Raw genomic sequence first — 25827 nt, forward strand, 5'->3', positions numbered from 1 at the left:
TTATGCGTTGTAGTAATCTTCCAACAAGACTATTTAAGATATAGGCCTACTGGATGCAAGAATGAGAACAAAGTATTTATGTTGATGGATAATTGTAATAGCTGTATACACCAGAGTGCAGTGTCCATTCGAAGATTCGACGAATTTCGATCAAACTTTGGCATTGTGATATCATATTTGTCTGTCACGTCGCAACACAGAAATGGCGCTTTGTTTTGGATTATCAATAGCTGACGTATTTCTGCATTTGAATCGTGAGAAGTCAGAGGAATGCTAAACTCTGTGGGGCGTATTGTTTATCGCTTCTCCTATATGTCGGCTTTGGTATAGGCAACCCACTCACCTTGTGCGTAGTAGAATTTACCTATATAGCGGCTTACTCTCGAATATTCACTGTCATACGTTTAGTGTTGGTGGTTGCATTGGCGTGCAGTTTTCGTGTATTGTTTGCACAGAGTAGACACACAGGGGTCAATCTGAGTGACCGTTGTTTCTAAATCGTAGGCACGTAATATTTCACATTACACGAACGGAAATGTGTTCCTGTTGTAATCTGGATTTTAACTGTGGCTGTGGGTGACAAAAAGCGACCGTTCAATATCGATACAGTGTGTTTTGGAATTTTGGTTTAACTAATTTACTCCATAGAGCAGAATCCTTCTTGAGAGTTTGCTTAACTAGTTACTCTCTGAGCTGAGAATTGGCTCCGCGTTGAAGCCGTGACATGTTGAATGATGTCCTAAAAACATTGCCTCTTACAAAAATGTTCCCATTGTTGTAGCAGTCTGCATGATAGTTGATCTAAATTGTGCATGAACTATGAAATACTAAAAGTACAAGAATTTTTATTATTGTGGTGGTGGTGGTGGTTTGTGCCGGAGCTTATATAAATTTATATTTTTTTATGAATGACTGGAAATTTAAGTTTGCATCATCGCTCGCATGGTACTTAGCAGACGAATAACGTTATATTTACTCTATAAAATCTACACTCATAGCTCGTTTCCGAGATAGTAGCCGTGAAGCGTTTTAGAAGTTAGAGTTGACTTCATGCGTTTATTTGTGACAACGTGAGCATTGTACTAGAGTTATTGATGCGTAATAAAGACATACCATATTGACTGAAAGTTTTCATAATGTCCGTAATCGACTTTATGCTGCAGGGGATACGATGGCTTTCATGTGGTGGCTTCCATTTCGGAAGAAGCCTTCGTTGTGGACATACCACAGCGCTCTGCAAGTTCCAGAGTGACAGCCACATCACAGCGGCGTCGATAATGGAACTGGAACGTGTATTGTTAATCCGCGGTATACAGAAACCCTCAGTCTTCCCAAATAAATTAGGATCCGTTTTGTCGACTACGTTCGTCTTGTACATAAATTATTCTACTGATTTTAAGGTTTCAAGGTGATCCATTGTTTATGTTTATCGTGCTTTTCGATTCCTGCGCCGTATGAAAGTGAGAAGTATTGCCGACGTTTTAAAGTAACATTCTGTCTCCATCACCAGAGCTGAAGACTTCTACATTTACAAACCCAAATTCAGGATCAACAATTTACGCTTCTTCGCTCTGAGTCCAACCAAAAACAGAGGTGACGCCATAATTAAGAGCATGGTTGTGTATGGCGTCATCTGTTGAAACCTGGAGGTACATCCTATTGTTCCAAAATTCACTGATAACTAAATTAAATCTCTCGATTTTAAAATTCAACGTTATTCAGAACTGTCAGACATTTGGGTTCGCCACAAACAGGAACCACTGTGTGAGAGAGTTAAGATAACCAACCACCATCTGACATTATCCGTTCATAATGGAATCACGTAAGTTGTACGTCGAGTGAAGGCACTATATTTCTTGAAGAAAAGTCTAGAAAATGAAAAGCCACGCTTTCTTATTTCCTACTTAGATCCAACATTTTTCTAGAGTCTCAGCATGGGTAAGGTTACTTCACGAAAATGTTACAACTCTTTTGATTATACAGCGTTAAAGAATATTATAGGGAAACGAATGAAAGTTTTAAATTATAGAAGAATAATCTGTCATGGTCATTATTAATTTATCACACACTACCTTATGAAGGGAACACAGATATTCAATGTAACCAGACGCGTGATTTGTAATGGGAGGAATCGGTGACTTTCTGAGTGCAATTAAGATCTAGTGAAGATATATGATAGTTAGAAATTACGATTGAGATTCAAAAATATAGACATTATTGGAATACTTTTGGTCGCATGATTGGAAAAACTGCTTGACGCTGTTGTTCGAGGTCAGGCAATGAAATTCTGCGAGTGTGTCTCAGTTCTAGTCAGTTTATTCATAGAGCGTGGCATTAAAACTACTGCTTCGCTAAATATTTGCACCAAGGAAAATATTCAAAATTCGCCCTTACTCTCCGAATTCTCCACGTATTAATTCCTGATGACTGTACAACAAGTTATCGGGGAAATTTATTTACGTGCGATAAACAGGGAATCTTGTATCAGTAACATACGGAACCATTTAAACGGTAAGTTAATTTTTGTAATCCTATTGTAACCGTTTCGGGCAGCTCGTTCGTGAGGCACGTAGAATATCTATCTGATGTCTGACTGACATTCAGAAGAGCAGGGAATCAATCATGCAGAGGGCGTGACCTGAATGATGAACTTCCTAACTGAATAAATGGTAACGATTAAATGTAATCTTTAATCAGAACACTCTGGTGCGTGACAGAAATTGTTTTGCCCTTACATTTCCAGTGATAAGGGTGTTATGTATTTCTCCGAGCTTTTTGCGCGATTCTATGGAATAAACAGCTCAGATTTGTGCAATCGAATGAAAATGTTGTTCTCAAGAAAGTCGTCATAGAGCGTTCTGACTGTTTTCATTTTCCTTCCAAACATAAAACGTTTGAAGACGGGTGGTAACCCCCTGTGTTCTCTTCGCAAGTGGTTGATGTGCTGTATGATTTGCCTCCTCTGATTCTCGCTTTGGTCCTTCCTTGTCACTCTTTTATGTTCCCCGTTGGAAACGTAAGATATGTTTCTAGGGTTGAAGGCAAATTTGTTTTTTGTAGATGTGCACATAAAGAATGCATTTGGGTTTGATACCCGGTCAGATTATTTAAGACGTTTCAAAATGAATCTTATCTTTGTAATATTTGTCATTAAACAGTTGTTCCCACGTTGAATTTGTGCAGAATTTTTTTCTTTTCACGACAACGTCGCAACTCATTGCGTATTTGTTGATTCCAAGGCAGATGTTTAGTACCGTTGTAGTAGAATATTAGTAGTGGTGGTAGAAGATGTGTTTATGATACATCGCGATACAAAATTTAACATCTCAAGTTACAAATGCCATTTACCATTACCAAACCAACATACCTATGTCATGTGGTCCCTATGTTATTACTACATATTCTTCAAAACCAGCCTTTATAAACTTCGATGTTGGTGTACTGGGTTGTAACACGTTGGACTTTAGGTATATACCAATGTTTCGGAGAAAAATATTGACTCTATTTTCATGTCCGAAACCTTATCTGAATACAAATCCAAGCGGCGTTACTATGTTGAAGACCAATATGGCATTCACCGTCGCGAGAACTTCAAATCTTTTTACAAGTTACCTATTAGTCGAGGGTCTGTTCCCATGCATAAAATCAAGGCCCTATTGGCAACCTATAAGTATGCGCTGTCGCTATATTGGTATTGCTGCAGACAGGGAATTAGAAATTCCAAGATGGAGTGTCATAGCTAATGTTTATGCCGGGCTTAATGCAAAAAGTAAAAAGCATTTTAAGTTGAAGGGGAAGGCCTGAATAAAATCAGTAGTAGGCTTATGCCTTTCACGTGTTTGCTACAATCTGCAGTTGCCCAGAAATTTTATTTAAATTTGTGCCGAAAGAGTAGTATACGGATGCACTGAATTCTGCCTTTGTTGCATGTTCAAGTATTTCAGATAAATTGCATTACACGTTTATGCTTTCACGGGTATTATAATAGATTCGCATTTAGTCGGTATTAAATGTTTAATGGTTTCAATTATTTATCTCGTTAAAATATCCGGTGTTATTTATGTTGCCATGGTCGTGTTGTCATTGATAAACAGTTTCCCTAATGGTCAAATGAGTAAGTTTTTGTTGTATATAAATGTGTATTTATTGTTTAAAACGGTTGGTGGTTTCTGTTGAACACTGATGAAACTTCGAATTTCATAAAAAATACCAGCCTCTTTTCAAGGTTTCTGCTCAGTTTGATTTGTTTATTTTTATTGTTGTTTATTGCACCATTATCTCGATTCTTTACTGACGCGAATTTAACTCAAAACTAAAATTGTTGTTTCTTCCGTTTCATGCCAGCGAGTGGAAATGATAAAGTTGCCTAAGTTTTGGAGAAACTTGTTTCTTTCTTAAGAGAATAAATGACAGAAAGCAATATCGTCAACGTTTCGAACGATATATTCCGTCTTATAATTATATTATGACTTTGTTATGCACTTTTGCTTCGTAACGTGTTCATATATCTAGTTTTAGCTAGGCTGTATTTACTTCTAGAGCAATGTATGTGCGAAAGTGTGAAATAATTTATGAGTTGTGGGTCTTGGTATTTATGTTCTAATCCAACAATTTTAATACTTATTTGAGGAACATACGAAGACTCCAGCGGAATTTATTCGATTTGGTGGAATTATGTAACACGGTTAAACTGGAGATTTATCTACAGAGGTTAGAAATGAGATAAAAGGTAAGAAATATTTATCAACTGAAATTAAAGATGTTATGCTAATGTACCCGAAATTTCGCTGGGAAATGACTATCCGTATACCGATTTTCCCCTGAGATTAATAGAAATATATATACGTATATATATATATATATATATATATATAGAATATCATAAGCTATGTACTGTGTTGGGGCGCTGATGTCGAGGTTTGACTTTAATTCGTTTAATTTTAAACGCAGTCTTAATCCTTGAATTATCTAATTAGTAATTAGTTCCCCACCTGCAAATCTTCCTTACGAATCCTGAACGTCTTCCTTTGAAATACATATTGCATAAATGTTCTGCTATTATATTCGGAAGATTTAACATTGCTTACACCAAACCGCGCCATCTGATTTCAATCCATTCCACATTCCCAGAAACTGTTTTATTAAGGTCACTGCTAACATTGTTGTGTCAATACATTTTTCATCTTCCAGGTTATGGATGCCTAATACGCTTATCAGCAGAATGGAAATCTAAATTTATAGTTGCAGGCTGAAACATGGTATTCACAAGAAAATTAATTTTATCCTCTAAAATTACGTAAATATTTTTGTGCTGTGTTCTTGTGGAAGACGGAATATGCTGCATGATTAGAGCAGGAAAAAATGAAACACAATCCCCGTGATTTGCCAAAGCCCGAGTTGTGCCTGTTTCCTTACAAAAAAGTATACAATAGAAACTGCATTTCACAGCCCATTCAGAATATTTTCATTGTAAAATCAGCTTAAAACTTTTATTACAACGTCTGTTTAAAAAGTCTTTCGAGGGACGTAACGAAGCTCTGAGACCCTAATTTGCAAATCGTTTCGTTCTTGAGATGATGTCGAATCGGTCAGCCACAACTGATTCGGTTCACATGATTTGATTTTAATTCATGTTGATGCCACCTTTACCCTAAACTACATAAATCAGCACTTTTTTATACTTCAGAGCTCTGACAAAAATTAAAAGGAAATAAATGAAGATAAAAGAAGAAAATTTTAATATCTTAATGTTTGGATATATTTAACAATATTAATTTCTATTATATTTGATCGTAATGCTGGATATGCCTGAAGAAGAACTTTTGAGCTAATTACAGTGACCTCCTGCCGTCATGGAACACACCAACACTGGGATCGCGGGTTAAAATCACGCTCGGTGACTTTTCCAATTCAGAATTAATTCTAAACCTTGATCTATTTAGTAGAACACTTTGGATGGAAGAATAGCCTATTACAACAAACATAGATTTCGATGACATTGGTTGTAGACCGGGCTGTAATTTAAACATGGCAGCACTGCGTATTAGTTCTTTTTATGAGTGTGTAGCTTCATATTTGTTCACTAGGAGCAAGCGAGCAGCCACAGGCCGATTCAGATATGCAAATGATTGACTGCACTACATAAATTATGATATCCTTGTCCTCCCTTTGCCTCCATCAGAGCCCCTGACTGAATTACGACTTACTCGTATATCCCATGAAACAAGGATTAGTGATTCACGCTGGACAAATGTTACACATATGTTCGTTCGTAAGTTGTTTAGCGACTTGGTGGGCTGTTAATGTATTTTGAATTGCGGAAACAAGAAACACACTAAAATTTTGTGTGAATATAACTTGAAATTCAGCAACGCCAAAAACCAAGGAAGACGTATAAAGATGATATTAAAATGGATCTTTGTGACGATGAAAACGTAATTAGTGGCTGAGAATCGTCTTAAAAATCAGGCTCTGATATATGTGATGTTGAATCTTATGGGATCTACAAGATGGGTGGGAAGTAAGTAGGCATTAAATAATATCTTTGCGTTGGAAATATAGAGGTTATAACCATTTCTCAATGCCTACTTACTTCCCATCCATCCTGTATAACTAGAGAGTTAGTATAATTGACTAACTCTCTGATTATTAAGGACGTAGATAGGTCTATTAGTGTTCGGTTTCTCAGTCGATAGACCAGTTGGCCGTAGATTACTGTGGTTATTTATCATCCAATGTGGTGAGGCCATTATTATTTACGATGAAAATATTTTGGAGGAATCCGTTGTAGCCTTCTACAGGTGACTCTGGGCAGGTTTTTGACAGTGGTTGATTCGTTGTTTTGGACGTTGCCCGTTGTCTGAGGTATATTTTATGCACATGACGTTTTGGTATTTGTCGTGTTTTCCATACATACCTCAAACAATTGGCAATTCCCAACATAGTTCCCTGTAATAGCATCATTTAGGCTACTTGAGGACTCTTGTAAAATCACACGAAACCTCAGAACGGTCTGGTTAAGATTCGGTCAGAAAACCTACTGAACACAAGCTTATATCGCAGGAGTTCGATCTCTGTCTGGAATATTGCTATCTTGCTATGTTTTTTCTTGTTTTTATTGTCTCTCTCCACCGAAACGTTCGGAAAATAATTTAAAATAGGTTACCTCATTATGTTTCATTCACCATTCAAGATCGTTTTCCTTATACCAATCGCTGGTAGTGCATCGTTAAATAATTAAAGGTAAGACGATAACTTAACTGCTCTTAGCCTGGTGTTTTAAATATCGAAATAAATCAATGTAATTTTTTTTTACACAAACACTCTTGAGATCTTCACGATGTAGTGTTTAGCACTTATGACAATAACATTTTTCTTAATAACCCCATTTTTAATGCACTCCAGTACCTTGACCCCAACCCTGACAAACCACCTTTCACCCACTTACACCGCAGTCAATAACGAACCTTGTTCCGAGATGGTAACACTTCTGGATCTCTCCTCTGAACACATCTGAACCGATTGCTATTTCATATATGGTATGTTTATTTGCTATTATTTATTATTTTAGTTCATTTTGTTTTCTATATTCAATCATATTTCATTAATGTTTTCAAATCTTTTACTTCACAGACTGATATAAACATCAATAACACCACCTCAACAATAATGTTATATTAATAATATCTAGACACAACTTCCATAAAATATACTGAGAAAGATGATAAAATTATAAAATTGTAAAAACTATAAATAATTGTAATTTGAGTTTAAAAGTTTATAATTTACACCTGATGACGGTTTGATAAACCGAAACATGTTGTGAATGTTCCGATGTAAATCGAATGCTCGATATGGAACATAAGATATTTTAATCATTTTAATTATCTTATCTTACTATTTTATTGTGATTTAATGGTAAACAATTATAATAATTATTTTATTTGGCACTTATGCTTCATAATCGGGGGATCCCGGTTTGAATTCGTGTCGACAAACTACGTAGTCTGCTTTTTTCTTTTGTTTTATTCTTCTATCTTCAAACTCGTGATGAGATAGTACTTAAAATATTCCACGGCTCTTTCTTCCTACATTGTTTTCAATTTTCCATTCAAAACCTTGCGCCCAACCAACATGCCCTGGTGGTTTATTGGGAACATTGATATAAATATTCATGTATTCTTTTCGGTACTAAATGGAAGTATCCGTCGGTTTACCCATTAGAAAGAGTAGAAAGAGTCTTCGATAAACATTGGATATAAGTCAGAGCGGGAGAACTAGTGCCGCGGTGGACATGGCGGCAAGAAAGAAACCTTTAAATTTATACCGAGCATCGAACCCCGTCTGTCTTGTCTGTAGGCCATCGCTGTACGTTTCCCACCATTTATTTTCTTTCGACACAATACAAGCTATGAAATTTATGCAAAATTTTAAATAGACTAAGAAACAAACAATGGTAATGAAGTTGGCTGTCTTCTGGCTTGTAGCTCTGTGTAGTCTGGTAGAAGTTTACTGATGTTTCAAAGATGTTTGATGCCTCCGTCATCATGACAATGAGTGAGCCGCCCGAAAAGTCCTTGCCTGATCCTGACCCTACCCCCCACTATCTCGGCCAAGGTCTTGTCTTGACTGACTGGTTTCTATATCTCAAACCGATTCCACACGATCGGCTTACTCATTGCTCCGATGATGGAGGCGGCAAGGACATCTGATACGTTGGTAAACTTCTACCAGACTACACGGCGCTATAACCCAGAAGACAGCCATCTTCGTGCTCACCGCCGTGAGAAACTCAAATCGTACTGAACAAAGGTAATGTTGACGTCTCGTCCGTTCTTTTTTATAACCTCTGTAGTTGATGCATCTTAAATTAATAACTTTTAATCAGGGAATAATCGATTGGGTTTTGCATGTGGACGTCGGATAAGTGTAGTAGATGTAACAGAAATTATTAATAACTGACTCCACAAGCTATGAAGCAGAATTATGACGAAAGAATAGGCTGATGGAGCCACGCGCCATTTTTACAGTCACAAAGCTGTTCAGAAAATCCAAGTGTTAGAACTAACAACGGAAAACGGATTATAATTAACAGAGAATATTACATAAGAACTCTGCCTTTCGGTGACGGAAGCGATGGCTGCATGTGAAACATGATGGAGAAGTAACAAGAAAAGTCTTCTAAAAAATGTAAGCCTTCTAAAATGACCCACCACTCAGTCGTTTGAAAACTGTGCCCAGATTAACTTTCGTGGTCCGACATTTTCATGGGATTATAAATTAATTCTCCTAACAAAAACACGTCCACGTCACAGAAGCGACACACTACATAACTGTTTAGTCGTTTATTTATTGTCATTTCTCTTTAGTTGGTTCTTAGACAATGCCGTGATATAAACCAAATATCTCCGTACAACTTAGCATATTCTGTTCTAAATATATTTCGTGTGTGACATTTATTTTTTTCTGCTCTCTGTTGGGAGGTAACACGTACTATGTGCGAAAATTATAGGGTCCTATGTAAATGTGTAAACAAATATAATACGTTCCTCCCCACTAAGTCGCGGAGGCCTTCAACCGAAGCGGCCCCATCCTCTCTGGGTTCAAACCCCAGAGAACCAACAAACCAAAATCCTTTCCACAAAGGACATGTTGCCTGACGAGATAACCTTTCATCAGCAGCAACAGACCCCACTTTGAATAGTCGAGGCTCCCGCCACGACAAAACCCCCGTTAGCGTAAGCATATTCCCGTTTTAGTTATAAGGCTCTGTTTACCATTTCCAGCGATGCGTTTCGTACGTAGGAATGGTGTTACCTTGCAGGGGACTATGTCTTGCGCTTGCGCAGGACTCCGCCCTTAGTTAGTTTTCTGGTTGGTTGGTAATACGTTTTAAAAGCATTTTGGTATGGAGCGACTTGACGGTGCTGTATCAATTACAAAGCGTACAGAACATCGTTTGAGCTGAAGGACGAAATTAAAAAGACAAAGAAAAGGAAGTTCCCGTTTTAGAACACTGTTTCAACACTCACATACAAGGACTGAGGAAAATCACGAGAAACCTCTGATATCCGGTGCCTCTGCCGGAACTCGAAACTGATAGCAGCCAAATTCAAGTAAAACACGTCACTGTTTGAGTTACCTTTTAAACGACGTCTTGAAGGATGGGGGAGTAAAGTTTATCATACTTTTCCTCAGTCCTTCTGGATCAAGGGCTTTCATCCCACAGCCCGTCAGTGGGTGTACAGCCTAAACACATAGTTTTGTGATATTGTTTCATCCTACATGGTGAAAAATACGTCATTATTTGTCGGTAATTATCACTGTTCAGCTTATCAAAGAACTTTAGGCTAAATCAAGAACTAGGAAGCGTCTCACAAATGAACACTTTGAAGGATGCCTGAATACTGAAAGATTACCAAGATTACAAGTCTGGAAAAGACCAGAGTCCTTATTCTAGCTGGTGCGGGATTAACATTTTTAAAATAAGCTATGAGCGATTTCATTCCACTTTATTTTTCATACTCCATCTCATTCAGCTCTGACATTGTACCAACTTCGTAAGTAAACTATGTAACCATCTGTGATTTAATGAGTCAGTGATCTGTGATTGATTAAAGCAGTTGTTTATTTTTTTCAGATTCATATCAGGAATTTACCATCTTTATAATCCAGCTTCTCTCAAGGAGCGAAGCTCTGTACAAACCGTGCGCAACGTTCAAAGGTCGTTTCCAGAACCCGCGTATCCTGTTCACCTGTAATGATGGCCTTGGACACCAGGGGCGTTATGTATACATCCGTGATGACCGACGTGATCAGGACTACTTTGGCCTCTGTGAAGTAGAGGTGTTTGCGTACAGAGGTAGGGGAGATTCGGCCTCTCACGTTCTCATTTGCTTTGGTTTAGATTACTTGACGGAATATAGTACACAATTTTTCCCCAAAAATCATCATCTTGAAAACTTGACTATGTTGTATACTTAAAACACAAACCAGAGAATTAATGCCGTTAGTGTTGGATACTTTTGAGCACAAAACATTTCATACGAAAGTTTCCAAGGTTTTGCTTCTACTGTATTTAAATAAAGGAGTTTAAAAGAATATAAACGTAATTTGTTGTTCAGAGAATTTTGTTGAGTAATTTATAAAATGTTTAATTACTTTGTATCAGCTACAAAGAATTTTAACATCAAATGGAATTATGTACAAACGAGTGCAAAGACTGAGTAAAGCAGCAATAAACCTCGTTCAGAAGAATTAGTTCCCCAACCAAATTCTGAACCAGATAAATGATGCTTTGGTTTCCATATGTGCAGATTTATTCTGTGAGGTGTAAAAGGGGTTTCTTATGTTGCTTTCAGATGAGAGCATATGTGGAGAGCCTGAGGAACCTGTAGCAGGTCATGTTGTAGTTGGTTCTGATGGAGTAGCCATCTATTCATGTGATTTTGGTTACCGACTTCTAGCTGAACCAAACCGAACTTGTGAAAGGGATGGCCACTGGATGGGACATGCCCCTCAATGTGAAGGTAAGTGCATAGTGAAAGGAATAAGTGACTTGAATTTTTTTTCTGTTAAATTTTGATAACTGTACCACTAAATTTATTAATTTACATTCTATATACTCCTAACTTAAATCTTAAAAAGTGTTACAGTGAAAACTTGACAGAACAAATCTGAATTTAGAAAGCAGGGAATTACACATTTACTCACTCAAGTTTCCGCAATATCTTCGATGTCGTGGATGAATCTTAGCGCAGATGTATTTTAAAACTCATACGTGCTCCACCCATGGTGAGAAAAGTTTGACTAAGAATTCAGACATTATGATTTGCTTTCTTCAAGTCTAATTACTTAAGTTTTCAGAAAATAGCAATACTTTCAAGTTCCTCTCAAATTTAAAGAGATATGGCTTCAGAGACTTGCGAAACAGCCTGCACTTTTGCCCAATTTTATATTGGATGTGATATATGAGGATGGTTCAAATTTGACCTTGAATTTTTATTCCTCTTCTATGACGAAGCAGCCCGGAGACAAGCCTTGGCCTCCTCCCATGTGGGAGGTTTCTTTGTCCTTGAAGTGTGCATTTATGAGTAGTGAGTGACAAGCATCTGCAAAATTTCTACTCAATCCTGATTTGACTGCCAGAGCCATCTAGCAGTGAATCAGGGGATACTTGGCTGAGAAATTGCCTCTGAATTTTGCTTACAAAACATCTCGTTCATGCCCGTAAGTTTCTTTCACGCCATAAATCTACGACATAGACCATCGGCTTTGAGTTATGGATTTTTATCGCCCTTAAAAATCCATCAACCTTGATCGGGTTTAACCCACAAACCTTGGGTCCAGTGGCAAGCGCGCTAGCCACTAGTCCACTGAGGGCGACCCTCAATTTTTATTGTTTGTAGCAAACAAGGGCCTTGGTCAGTGTTGTTGCTGCATTGACATTTTGTTCACTTGAATAAATGTATTCATGTATGTGGAGAGTACCCCAAGAAGACTGCCTAATGCGATGCAGCTTAGATAATTTGTTGAAATGTAATCAGAATTATGGGTCAAATTCTTAAGCTGCAAGAGAATGTTTTATTTGTGGTCTCCCAACTTATATCAATGTGTGAATTTGATCAGTTGCTTTAACATTTCCTTGGAAACTAAGAATTTTATTGTTATATTTTATTTTGCTTTATCCTGCCTTTTTTAATTTTGTACATTTTTATCCATATGTTTACATGACACCACAGGTTTCAGGAAAATTACCAATAATCTGTAAAAATGTTACAATTTTTTAAATTATATACCATTTGTGCATTTATTTGGAGTTGATGTGAAGAACAAAATTCAGCTGAGTGAAAATACATATTTCTGGTATTAGGACAACAGAGACCATACCTAAGAACAAATTTTAATCAGAGTTGACTATTAAATAATGGTCTCAACAAGTCATGTTATCTGTATCTTTGCCTTTTGATCAAACATGCCACATCAACTCATGCATAAAATAACTAGATTTTGGTGAGGACATTGCCGAGTATCTTATCGAGTGCTCTCCTGCTAAACATTCCACAATGCTTGTGCAGAAATCGTGTGTGATTCTCCACCAACACCTTTGTTTGGTTTCCTGGACGGTGCCGAATTAAGGACCAGGTATCCCTATAATAGCAGAGTTAGATACAGATGCCGGTCTGGTTACATCATTTGGGGAAATACAACCAGTGTGTGTACGGAGTTGGGCATTTGGTCTGGGAATGCCCCTCAATGTAAACGTGAGTTTTGAAATTCAAAGTAATAAAATTACATTGAAAGCGTGTGGAGTGAGAAGGGTGAATACTTCGGTCTTTCTTAATCTGTATTTCCAAGCAAGAATATCATTAGGATGTCATATTGTTATTAGATACAAATGACATCCATAACCCAAAACAATGAGGTCATCTTAGGTTTTAACTTTAGGAATGGTTCAAGTTTGACATAAACCTTCAAATTTCAAGTTTTATAGCTAATTGTTACGTAAATCTTATCATTAATATTTTATTATCATAAATTCCTTTATCTCTACGTAACTGAAGAAAGAAAACAGATGTCGACATTGTATTGCAAATTACTTGTTTGGATTACATTTGTAAAGTCTATTCAGCTGCCGTATTGATCTGTAGAGATATGATGAATGAGAAAGATGACTGTCTTCTGGGCTGTAGTGCCATGTAGTCTGGTAGAAGTTTACCAGCGTTTAAGAGGTCCTTGCTGCCTCTATCATCAGGATGATTGTCCTCATTGCAAGGACCTCTGAAATGTTAGTAAATTTCTACACACTACATGGTGCTACACCCATCTTTGTACTTACCACCATGAAAAACTTAAATTCTGCTTATGGTTAATGAGGTTTTTGTGATTTCCTCATATTTTACAGGCATATTCTCTGATAAATAACTCCCTGTTATCAAGTGTCATGTTTGAAAAGTTAATACTTCATCACAGTACAACAATTGCAATATTTAATAAATTTTAACAATGAATAAATTCTTTACTAGTGCAAATAACCAAGCCATTCTATATACCATTTCATTTAGTTTTGCACTACAATGTTAGCAAAAATGGAAGGAAACCAAACTTAAAATAAGTCACTGCAACAAGACTGCAAAACTTTGTACTTTCTAAAATCATGGTGTCTCCTTCTTCCTTGTTCATTATTTGTTTTATTTAGTTTGCTCTCTGTTTATTTTTCTGTGACCATTCTTAGTTATATTTCACTGTTTCCACATTGTAAAAAAAAGAAGGATTATAATTAATATCAAAGGTTTTAAGACCAATTTTTATACAATAAAAACACACTTCTGTACATCTGTTTAGTGCAATATTACATTATTTTAGTGGCCAGGACAGATTTTAAATATGGTGGCCGCATATGTATACATGTCACTGAATTCTAGATTTATTTACAGTTACTGAACTGATTGTAACCTGTTACTGAGCTTAGATTTTAGCTACTGTTACTAACCAAAACATGAATTATTCCAACTTACCTCAATATTTCTGTTTAGCCACAACTTGATTTTAAGTGTCTCATGAAGTGTTCAAACTGTTGCTGTCCTAATGTTAAATTATACCAGTAAATATCTCTTATTGTCTTAATAATTAACACATTTTACAGCTTAATATTAAGTTGCATTTTATATTCCTTTACATGTTAGATACTAAAATTTTAAAAATAGTTACTCAGATTTCTAATCTTCATACTTCATGTTATTTTATCTGTCACTCCTCATTCCAAAACCATTGGTTATCTGCTGAATCCTTTCTTTAACTCTAGGTAAATTACACAAAATTATGTAAATAAAAAACAAATGAATAACAGTATGATCAAAAATATGTGTATATTTATACATACACATAACTTTACAATATTTATTTATTTATTTCAGTGTACCGGCAAAATATTTAATCATATTTTTTGTTCTGCCACCATGTTGAAAGTGTCATGAAATATCCCTTACCAAACATGGGTAATCACCAGTAATGTGACAATTCATGGCTTATGAGCGAGTATTGCCTAATTGAGACAGAAAGGATGAGTTACAGTTTCATTTGCAGCCATCACTTGTGGATATCCGCAGCACTTTCCTAATAGCGAAGTGCAATTGCTTAACCAGTCCACGCTCTGGAACACTCTGGCTACATACACTTGCAAGGCAGGCTACTCCTTCAATCCAGGTATGGTGACGTGAAGTTCATAGACCAATGTTATATAACAAAACTGTTTTCTCTTTGCATGGGATGAAGTTACTAAGTATGAAATAATATTTTCCATCATAGCATATTACTTCATTTATGTTAGGCATTGACTCAAAACTTTTCAACCCTGTTTCTGTGTCTTCATGTAACAGTTGAAGTGCGTGCCATATCTAAGTCATTCCACAAAGAAGTAGCAAATCTATTTTACTTCCTTAGACTCATAAATATGTCTTAAATTCTGTACTGCCTTACAGTGTCTAAATATATTTCTTTCTTTTTTATTATCATCTTATATAAAACAAATGTTATGTTGGTTAAATATACATATTTAAGGTAATAAAATAATGTGCATCCATTTATTCACTTGTTCATTAATATAACCAAAAAATAAATTTGATTATGTTATGAAAACGATATGCCCTTCCACTCTAATGCCTGGGATAATGTAATGACACTGCATGTTTTCCTGATTTCACAGAATTTAATTAGAATACTTTGGTCATGAATAGTAAAACTTTCTCAAGTCGATTTATGAATCTTAATATTGAAGTTTAATTCTGCATCCTTGGTTACATGAAAGTGGATCATAGATACAGACATTTTAACTAGCAATTGAAAATTATTTAATTTTCAAATTGGTTTAGTGTCCAGATATTTTAGACCTTACGTTACACTCAGACAATATTTTCTTGTTATTGATAAGTGTTATTAAATTTGTTTTGTGTTATTTGTATTTTTAAATATTTTGTTTTGTCATATTGTAGAGTGTTAGTTTTGATACTGCTTGCTTATCATTGACGTTTATTTTGTTGTCAAAAAGTTTATTAAACTAATTGAATTAGTTTTATTATAATTATTATTACCCTTCATGTTTTTTTGCATACAACTACTAAAAATGTTGTTTTTACTGTCATTTATATTTTTAACTGGGTTTGTCTTCTATGTATTTCCATTCTACCTACTTTGAAATGTTTAGCCTGGTTTCTCATTTTACTTCCTTTGCAACACTATCACTGCCCCCACTTTGGGGATTCTCCGTTCAGATAAAACCAGTTCAGGCCAATCAGACCTTGAAAAGTAATTCCCAGGATTCCATTATTTGCTTTATCAAGAAATATTTTGGAAAAATTAGTAATAAAGTTGATAATAAAAATAATTGTTGTAGCACGTGGCCTGTGACCAAAGTCTGATTTCAATATCCACCTCAACTGCATTATAGTGCTACAGCACATTTGTTTGTATATTTCAGGCATAGTTGATGTAACCATTTCCTGCCTCAGTTCTGGGTCTTGGGAGAAGATCAACTTCACCTGCGTTGCTGATGATGACAGAAACTTGCCAGTTAAACTAACAGGAAAGGAGTGGGGGCAGCAGCCTGAACAGCCAGGTAGTAATTCTGAAGATGATGGTGTGGGAATGCCAGGAGTTCTTTCAATTGGAATATTTTGCAGCCTCCTCGTTATTATTCTTTCTGTTCTGGGTATTTTGCTGGCCAAGAGGTAAGTACTGTCTGATTCAGCTAGTTTGTTGGTTAATGTAAGTTATCATTCATTTTAAATGTTAACAGTAGTCAAATTTTAAACCATTCAAGTACAATGTTATCCTCATTTATGAGCAAGTCTGAAGAAATTTATTTTAAATTATGACTTTCATGCCTCATCAAACTTGTTGACCCTATTTTTAAGGCATATGGCACAAATGTTTTTCTGGACAGTTTAGGAATTCCAGATGTAGATAACTGTTAATCCCAGAGCATGTTTATGTGTGAAAATTTTGGTAACACAAATTGTACATTTTATAGAGCAAGATACATAGATTATTTTCTTCATATCAGATTCCAGTCCAAGAAGGCAACTCATTCAACTCCTCAGTCATCCACTAATGACCTGATCATCAGTAATGCGAAAGATGGTACTTATGATGATGTGGCTACTCCAGGGTTCCAAACAGTAGTGGCTCTTCAGCCCCAGTGCTCTGCCATTACTAGAGAAGATGCACAAACAAGTGATGTACTACCATACTTCACTCAAACTCAGGAACCTACGTGTTATGACACATTACAATCTTTTCCAAGTGTAAGCAGTTACAACTCAACAGTGGTAATAGACACTGATCAGGATCCAAATAACACAAGGATCAAACGTGGAGATGCTGATGGAGAAGGTGCTCAGACCATAGAATGTATGCATGAGACACCAAGGCAACCCCTCAGCTCTGGATATGAGACAGTGTGCATTCAAAGAGATAGTGACTATCCAATAATAAGAATTCCAGAATACGAAATGGTCCGAAACCTGCAGCAGATGCCACCAGATTCTACATATGAAATTGTTCAGCCGAATGGAGCCGTCGGGAGCCTTGGTAAATCTAAAAGTAGGATGTGTCGTTCCATTCCATCTGCATTAAAAATATTTCTTCAGCCCTCTTCGAAACCAACTGAATCAGAACTCTGTGATGGAGCAGTTCCTGCAGAAATAATGGCTCTTTACGCGCAGGTGGACAAGACAAAAAAACGCAAATATCGCCCTGACATGCATAACAATTTTGAGTCTAATAATCACAAGGTAGGAAATCATGTTTCTAGTCAAACTGATGAGTGTGGGTATACAGAACACCCTATTAGTGATATTGTGAGGTTCTCACAGGATTCATGTGGTCCGGGAGTATGGAATGGAAATTCCAAAGGCTGTACTGCAAACATGTTGCAGGATTGCAGAGTTTCATCCCCCAATGGACGATTGTTATCATCTGTACCCAACATTCGCTTCATACACACATCACAAGATAGTGAATCCCCAAATCAGACATTAGAATGTGCCCAACTGTAACTGTATTTGTATATAATACAAGTCTACGTGTGGTCATTCTGTTCAGCGGTAAAGAATGTGTGTGATGCAAACACATTAACAGCTCAGAAACAGTAATAAATGGTACTGTCTGTGAACAATTGACCATGCTATTTAATATTATAATTGTTATGTGTTTAATGTGTTGGGTCAGGTATCCAGTGTCTGAATCCTGATGTATTTTATAAGGAAAAAGAATATTTGTGGTGTATGAACATAGTTTGGATTGCCATGACTGATTTAATTAAAGGAAGATTATGATCCTCGATTATGCATTATCAAGAATTCTGCTTTAGAGGATGTTTGGATACTTATCTCCTTATATTACAGCAATGGTACAGATAATAATTTACCCCTTGCTTCTTCCTCATATTTATTCTTAAAATCGCATACACAGACACTACAGAAAGTAGTTTAGGTTTATCTTGAAGGACTTCATACTTTGTGTGCAGAAATTAAGTTTGAAAACTGTAAGATCTGCATTCAGCGGAGAAAGACTAGAAATTCTTGTGAAACTATGATTTATCATTATCTTAGTCAAAATACATATCCTGATTGTTTACAATATAAAATACAATAGTTATATTTGATTACAAGTGTACTCAATAATATCATAAATCCTTAATTTTTATTGTATCTTTGTTTATATAACTATTACATAACCATACAAATCACCTGTTTTGGATCAATGAAATTTGCCCACATAAGTTTGACAGCAAACCTGCAATGTGGCCAATTGAAACAAAATACTTCCCTCCTCAGATAAAAAAATTTGTGTTACACTAGTCCTCATTCTGTCTGGCTGTAAGAATTATGCCACCAACCAATTTTAAAATTGTATGGCTCGAACAAACTCTGTGAATTCTCCTTTAGATCCCATGTACTGAATGTTTTTTTTTCTGTGTCCATTCTCTAAGTGAAACACATCACAAAACAGAGTGTGATATGTGCACTGTAGTTATTCTTTCGGTGACTTTTTAAGGCCACTTGGAACTTATGGCAGGTCTGTATATGAATATGTTAAAATGTATACTGAGAGGCATCATATTGTCACCAAATTACATTATTTGATCTTTTGTTATTGGTCTCAAGTTTACTTACACCATGTCTTAATTTAATTCAAGTGTATTGTCATTTAATTAAATGAGGGATATTTTACCACTTTTAATATTTGTTACTGGGGTCCGCAGTGGCCGCGCGACCTGAGGCGTGGGCCTTGTGCCACTTGGTCCCAGGGACCGTGGGTTCGAATCCCACTCAAGCCATGGATGTTCTTCTGTGTTGTTGTCCTGTGTACAGGTAGAGGCCTTGCGACGGGCCGATCCCTCGTCCAAGGAGTCCTACCAAATGTCCATAGATCAAGCCAACTGAAAAAGTTGGGGACCCGTAAAGGGTACCGGAAAATGTACAAACATTGTTAAACCGGAAAAAGAAGAAGAATGTTTGTTACTGAGAAATGATTTTGCTGCATAAGTAAGGTCCTAGATATTTTGAAATTTATGTTAATATTTTCTAAATAGTAGATCATGGACACCGAAGTTTCAAAGAATATTTTAATCCTTCAGTTGCTTTGATGTTTAAAATTTAAATGGAAGTTGCCCTGTTTTATTTTCTGTCAGAGATCCACAGAGTGTGCAATACTACACTCTGAGAAAGTATCCTGTTGCAGAAGAAATGTGATGAGTGGCGATTGATGTGTTGTCATATATGATATCCAAAACATTCTCCTTATCCCAGTCATTGTGTCTTGCACGACCAATATGTGCTTGTGGCACGAGAGTGCCTGTTTCTTTCAGATTGCAATGCACCATTTCAAATACATATCGGTAAGGTTGCCTCTGATCTGGATGTTGATATTCCCTGAATGCAGGAAGGGAATTTCCATCACAAAAGCCAAACAGGAAATGCATATCTGCATACTCCACATCAGTAAATCTAGGCGGATTTGTTGTCTCCACTGTTCTTGTTACTAGTAATACTCTCTGAGTCTGATAACTGCACTTCAACTATTTGTACTTACACAAACTCTCAGTGCAGAGCCCCCATCAAATAATCATGATAATATAAAGCAACATCAATGTAAAAACATTGACACTTGGGAATGATGGTGATTCTGGAAAAAATGTTACTTGCATTTTCTGATTTGATTGGTTTCCCCAACAACTTCCTCAAGTACTGTAATAGAGCTTTAAACACTCTGTTTAGTTCAAATACACTTTTATAATCACTACTGCCATGTCCTTATTTAAACATTTTTAGACTGAATTTTTGTAACTCCTGTACCTTGAGCTGCTTTTGTTAATATGCCTGTTAAACTTTTAGAAATGTCATTTGCATTTCACACATGAAAAAATATTACATTCAGCAGTTAAAATTTTTATTTTTCCTCTCTTTATGGGGCTGTTGATCACTTTCATTTTGCTACAGTTAAACTTATAAAAGCAGTAAATTAATTTTTTGATTGAACTATATAATGATCTGTAAACATATTGCTTCCCTGTAGCTCATATATATTCCACTATCATGCTTAATTTCCTGTTATCAGTTATGATTCTCTAATACACAACATATATTTGTGATATTTTTGTATATCTTCCTTCTGCTAGTAATGTGAAGTTCATTATATTATATTATATTGATTGCTGCCAATCACTGCAAGGAAGTGGTATTATACTCACTGGTGATATTCATGTATGACTCAGTGTTGAGGAAGATTCCCTTTATGTTGGACCCTGACTTTACTGAAGCCAAATAATGGAGTACCTCTGCATTTATATATGTGTGTTTTGGTAAAGGATTATTTTAATTCCTTTTTGAGATGAAACATATCTTCTGAGTTGTGTAACTTTGTTGTGTTTATTTTAGAAAGTCAGAATGCAAAACTGAGCTTTAAATAATTATATGCAATATCATCTGATGGTGTAAGTAAATTATGTATGTTTGCTATTGCCAATTATTATAATTCAGAAAAGTTTATTCTCAAGACGTGTTACCATTATTATTGTTTAATTCAGGCCTTAATAACTTGTTTCTAGTTTAATTTTCTATTGGACCTTTTTATTGTTCATTTAATAAAAGTATTTGCTATTTTATGAAATTAAATACTAATGCTTTTTTCATTACCAATTAATTTGTCACTGAATCAGTTAATGGTAAATTGACAGCTTTTTAGTTGTTTAGTTTTTTCTTGGTTGGAGTTAATCCAAAACATTGAATTTGAAATCAGATACTTCTAGGAAACCATATTAAGACACTTCTTCACCATTTGTTAACACAGTGCTTCCCAAACCTGGGTAAATTACCCAAAAATGGGTAAAAGTTATTTTTCTTTGGTTAACGACACACCCATTTCTGTGTGACTTGACTGAAATCCCCGATAGTGTTAATAGTTTTGCACAACAATTGATGGAGCTTAGGTCAAGCAGTCAGTGCAAAATGCTATTTGAAGAAAAAAAGGACCATTTGGAGTCTTTCTGGTTAACAATTTACGATGAATATCGTGTGGTAGCTGGGGAGGCCGTTATGCAATTATTGCAGTTTCAGAGCACCTACATGTGTGAAGTAGCATTTCCCACTCTTGCCTTCATAAAGAGCACAAAAGGAAACTTTGCTGAACCCCGGATATGATGTGAGGTGTGCTCTACCTCCAATTGCTCCCAATTTTGCAGAACTATAAATAAGATGAAGCAGTGGCATTATACTCATTAACTGGGACCTGGGTGATGAAATATTCATGGTGAATAATTACCGAATTTTCTGTGGCTGCTAAAATGTTTAGACTGCATCAAACATATTGTTTGCTTCCTATTTTTTACTGATCTCTCTTCACTTGTCATATATGTTTTCTGTGCAGTTAGTTTTTTACCTACATTGAGTAAAAAGGACTTTCTGATAAGCAGTTTTGGGTAATGAAGGAAAAAGTTTGGGAAGCAGTGTGTTAACACATAGGCTAGGTAGAATTATGTGACAAATTAATAATTCCACTGAGACAGAAACCTTTCACATATAATGCCTATTTCTGGTAGGATGGAGGTAATGGAATTAGAACTCACCTTTCATTTTTTCTATCTTTTAGTCAACTTAGCAAACCTAATAATTTTCCTGTTATACAATATACAGTACTTTAGATGACATATTATTAAGTGATTAGAGTATTTAGCAGTTTGAAGAACATGATATAAAATCTCCTGTGCCAATTTAAAAGGGCAGGAATAATCTATCACAATTTTTACACTAATCTTTATATTTCAGTCTTGTGTTCAACTGTTAATGATAAGCAGTGGGACTGTGATCAGTGACATAATTCTTTGATGTTTTTGTATGAGTGTACAAACTCATTTTACCAGATTTTGTTAAGGGCCATTTAAGAGATTAGAAAGGAGACAGAGCATGGAAGACTTCCTACAGCCTGAAGTGAAGGTGATGATATATTGTACATATTGTGATCACTAAATATTTTATTTTGTATAAATTTTACCAAAGTATTTCATTTGTGGGATCTAAATATTTAAATGTTCTCTGGCTGCCCTATGGCATCAAAAGGTTAGAATCTACTACGTTTATTTCAAGCATTTCTCACTATAATGAAACTCACACAGAAAATAATTTCCGACTTTATGGAGAGTGATATCTAGTTAGATTAAGATTGCAAAACTGAATTTCTGTCTGCAAAAAGGAACTTCAAGGCCAGTGAATTACAAAAAATTGAAAACAATTTATTTTATATGAGTAAATTTTAACCTCTGGGTTGCAACTCAAAATTGGGTTTTAATATTTTAAGGATGTCTTTTCTCCAAATTCGAGATGCAAAAAAGGTTGTGTGTTTCATAACTGAAACAGAAAATTTTGAAATGAAGTAATGTTTCTTAATAGTAGGCATTACATTCCTTTTTAAATTGGATGTATTGTATGACTTATTACCATTTATTAAATAATTAGCTGTTCAAACTGAAGATGGCACAACGTGACGCTTTCGAAATCTAAGTTCTGTTGATATGTACAAGATGGCGCCATGAATGCTTGTTCGTAGAATTTCATACAATTCTTCGTGCATCACTGCGAGTAATCTTTGTTGCGAGTCATCGCTGGTGGTGTACTTGATGGCGACAATTTTCTTTATTGTGTATTTTGCTTGGTGTAATCACATTGTTAAAAGTGGTGATGGAGGCGGTTTACTGTTTATGTGGACAGCCATACGACTGTAATAAGTTTATGATTCAGTGTGATATTTGCAAAGATTGGTTTCATGGAAGGTATTTTGCTTGTTTTTGCGATGTTTAGTTTCATTTTACTGGACTGTCATACCATTTTGTGAAGCTTTTAAATGTGAATATTTGTCTTATCTCGTGATAAACAGCATATGCTATTTCGCTAATTGTACTAAGAGTGGGAATTGCAAGGATAAATTATGATTTACTACCGTACTTTCTCTCGTTTCGGAGAGCGAAGGTGTAAATACCAATCCTTTGAATACATAACCTTAAAGTAGATACACAATTCAATACACGCAGCAAAGTTTGTTACGGAGAATAGTATGTTCTGTGCTCTCGGCTTTTGATTATATTGCATGTTTCTAGAACGTAGCGAAATATTGAATCTGAAATAAAATTATCTCTAATGTACTTATAAAATGAAGATATTGAGATTAAAAAGTTTGTTTGGTTGAACGCTGAAGATTGAGTACCACTGACTACCAGACACACATTCATAAGCTTGAACTGCATTATAGTAAGCCAACCAGTGCATGCTGTACCTTTTATAACAAACTCATACTGCACAAAGCAGGTTAGAAACCTGCACAGAAATAGTCATAAAGGGTTGCTGCTATTTAGTATATGTCGGTTTATGTTGCCTGTAACTTAAATTATGCCATCTGATATACAATAATTAGACTGCATTAATGATACAGTATCTTTGTGCATTAAGTTCTTTATTTTGTTCGGTTTAGTTAATTACTATTATAATTTATAAATATTTTATGTCTGTTACGTGCATGATGTCCTTCATATAGTGTTCTGGTATTTTTAATTTCAAATTCCTCAGATATGAAACTGTTGTTTTGTGGCATCCTACACTGAGAAAAGTTGGTAGCTGTGCCATGGCATGACTCTTCCACTATTCATGATCACTGTGTTAGTCCCCCATCATCTCTATCAGTCAGATTCAGCTGTAATGAGACTGCAAGTCAGCATTGGTGATATGACAATATGAGTGCTTAGTGTTAACATTCTCTTTGTAAGCCTTTAAAGCATCTTGCATAAGAAATTAGTGTGTCAAAAGGGACCACAAGCACGACTACAAAATTATTTAAACTATAGCCTTATGAAACCATTGCTATGCACTTTTTACAGTCGTACGATCAGTTAGCCAATAATTTGTGTGTCATGTTTTCAGTTGTGTCGGTTTGAGGGAGTACCTCTGCAATGATCTGGATAAGTATCACTGTCCAAGGTGTGAACCCATCTATGGAGTATCATTATGTAAGTTGCAGATTATTATTGTCTTATGCATGACTGAGCATGTTAATATGACTAGAAACATTTTTTTTTACGTAAATATGTCTATATGGAAGGGTCATTCCGCACAAAACTGTTACAAAAAAGTGACAGAAAAATGTGTAAGATCCGTATCAACAAATCGACAACAATGTGTAAATATGGACCGACAACAATGGTTAGCTTGTGTCATCTGTTTACTCGGCATTGTTGTGTTACATTACTGCTGTCAACAATCCGCTTTCATAACAAGATGGATGACATTGAAGATAACATTACATTACTTTACTTTACATTACATTATATTACAGAGACGTAAATATAATTTAAATACAGAGACGTATTTCTCCGGAACCGCGGTTCCACTGTAACTTTTTAATTTAGTCTGGAGAAGTTGTTGAAGTTACTAATTCCTACTGGCATTTTTATAGATCAAGATATGTTTAGCCTATTTTCCATGTAAGAAAATCTAGGTTTATTTGTGTCATCATCACCTGACCTGTCTTGCTGTAACTTCAAAAACTGTTGATTGATCTTTATTAAATGTGGTATGATTATATGTAGTTTTTGCATTCATGGTGCTGCCAATGAACTGTTGGATGTAGGTGACAGAATTTTAGTTCAGAGATATATATTAATTTTGTATTAAAAATTATAAACCTGGCGGAAGTGCAGAAACTTGAGGTTATATCTGGAAAATTCTGTTGGTGTGTGTACTTGTGGAATTTGTAGCATAGTTATAATATGCACATGTTGAAATGATACACTGAAATGGATCGCTAATTTATGTAATTATTAATTTTGCGTTCCCAGTGGCCTTTCAAGATGAAAAATAGGCATCATTAAATTCTTTCCAGAATTTGTAATTTATTATAAGAGTGTGTGGAACATTTAAAGGCCTGTGTTTCAGTGGTACTAGTGAATCACTATACTGCAAGCCTTCCATTGTTGCCTAGTGAAGGATACAGGAAATTTAACTGTGAGTGAGCATATTTATTTTTCACTTGTGCTCACAAAATTTACTTACGATAAAATGCCATGTCAGTCCAATATTATATTTTTATGACATCTGGGTCTTGGAGTTAAATCAGGCATATAATTGACACTTCCATTCTGTAGAAAAATAGAACAAAGCCTTTCTGCTATGAAACTAACATAAGCACTTTCCATGTCTGTAACACAGCTGCAGACTTCTATTCAGTTGAAGAATTCCATCTTCTGAGTTGTTGCGCTGTGTAGTATGGTAGATGTTAACCAACGTT

At 35.7% G+C, this 25827-nt stretch overlaps 2 protein-coding genes across 6 annotated transcripts in view; both read left to right on the plus strand.

Moving 5' to 3' along the window:
• LOC110833660 (uncharacterized) overlaps positions 1-19152 on the plus strand; it is a 410934-nt gene extending 391782 nt beyond the window's left edge. For 3 of the 4 annotated variants that reach the window (XM_087356184.1, XM_087356186.1, XM_022071976.2), the window contains 6 exons: positions 10640-10861; positions 11361-11528; positions 13077-13262; positions 15085-15204; positions 16475-16724; positions 17060-19152. In XM_087356184.1, coding sequence (XP_087212310.1) covers positions 10640-10861; positions 11361-11528; positions 13077-13262; positions 15085-15204; positions 16475-16724; positions 17060-18053 — 1940 coding nt within the window. In that variant the 3' untranslated portion in view covers positions 18054-19152. The remainder of the gene's footprint in view (positions 1-10639; positions 10862-11360; positions 11529-13076; positions 13263-15084; positions 15205-16474; positions 16725-17059) is intronic. The other variant, XM_087356185.1, reaches the window with a different exon arrangement.
• A 3978-nt stretch (positions 19153-23130) lies between these two features.
• LOC110833658 (histone lysine demethylase PHF8-like) overlaps positions 23131-25827 on the plus strand; it is a 31650-nt gene continuing 28953 nt past the window's right edge. The window contains exons 1-2 of one of the 2 annotated variants that reach the window (XM_087355600.1): positions 23131-23323; positions 24465-24550. In XM_087355600.1, coding sequence (XP_087211726.1) covers positions 23232-23323; positions 24465-24550 — 178 coding nt within the window. In that variant the 5' untranslated portion in view covers positions 23131-23231. Of the gene's footprint in view, positions 23324-24464; positions 24551-25827 lie in introns of those variants that run through there. The other variant, XM_087355602.1, reaches the window with a different exon arrangement.

The sequence above is a fragment of the Zootermopsis nevadensis genome, unplaced genomic scaffold (assembly GCF_977971745.1).
Source record: "Zootermopsis nevadensis isolate Lab colony 2312 unplaced genomic scaffold, Znev_1.0 Znev_ptg000025l, whole genome shotgun sequence".
Lineage (NCBI taxonomy): Eukaryota > Metazoa > Arthropoda > Insecta > Blattodea > Termopsidae > Zootermopsis > Zootermopsis nevadensis.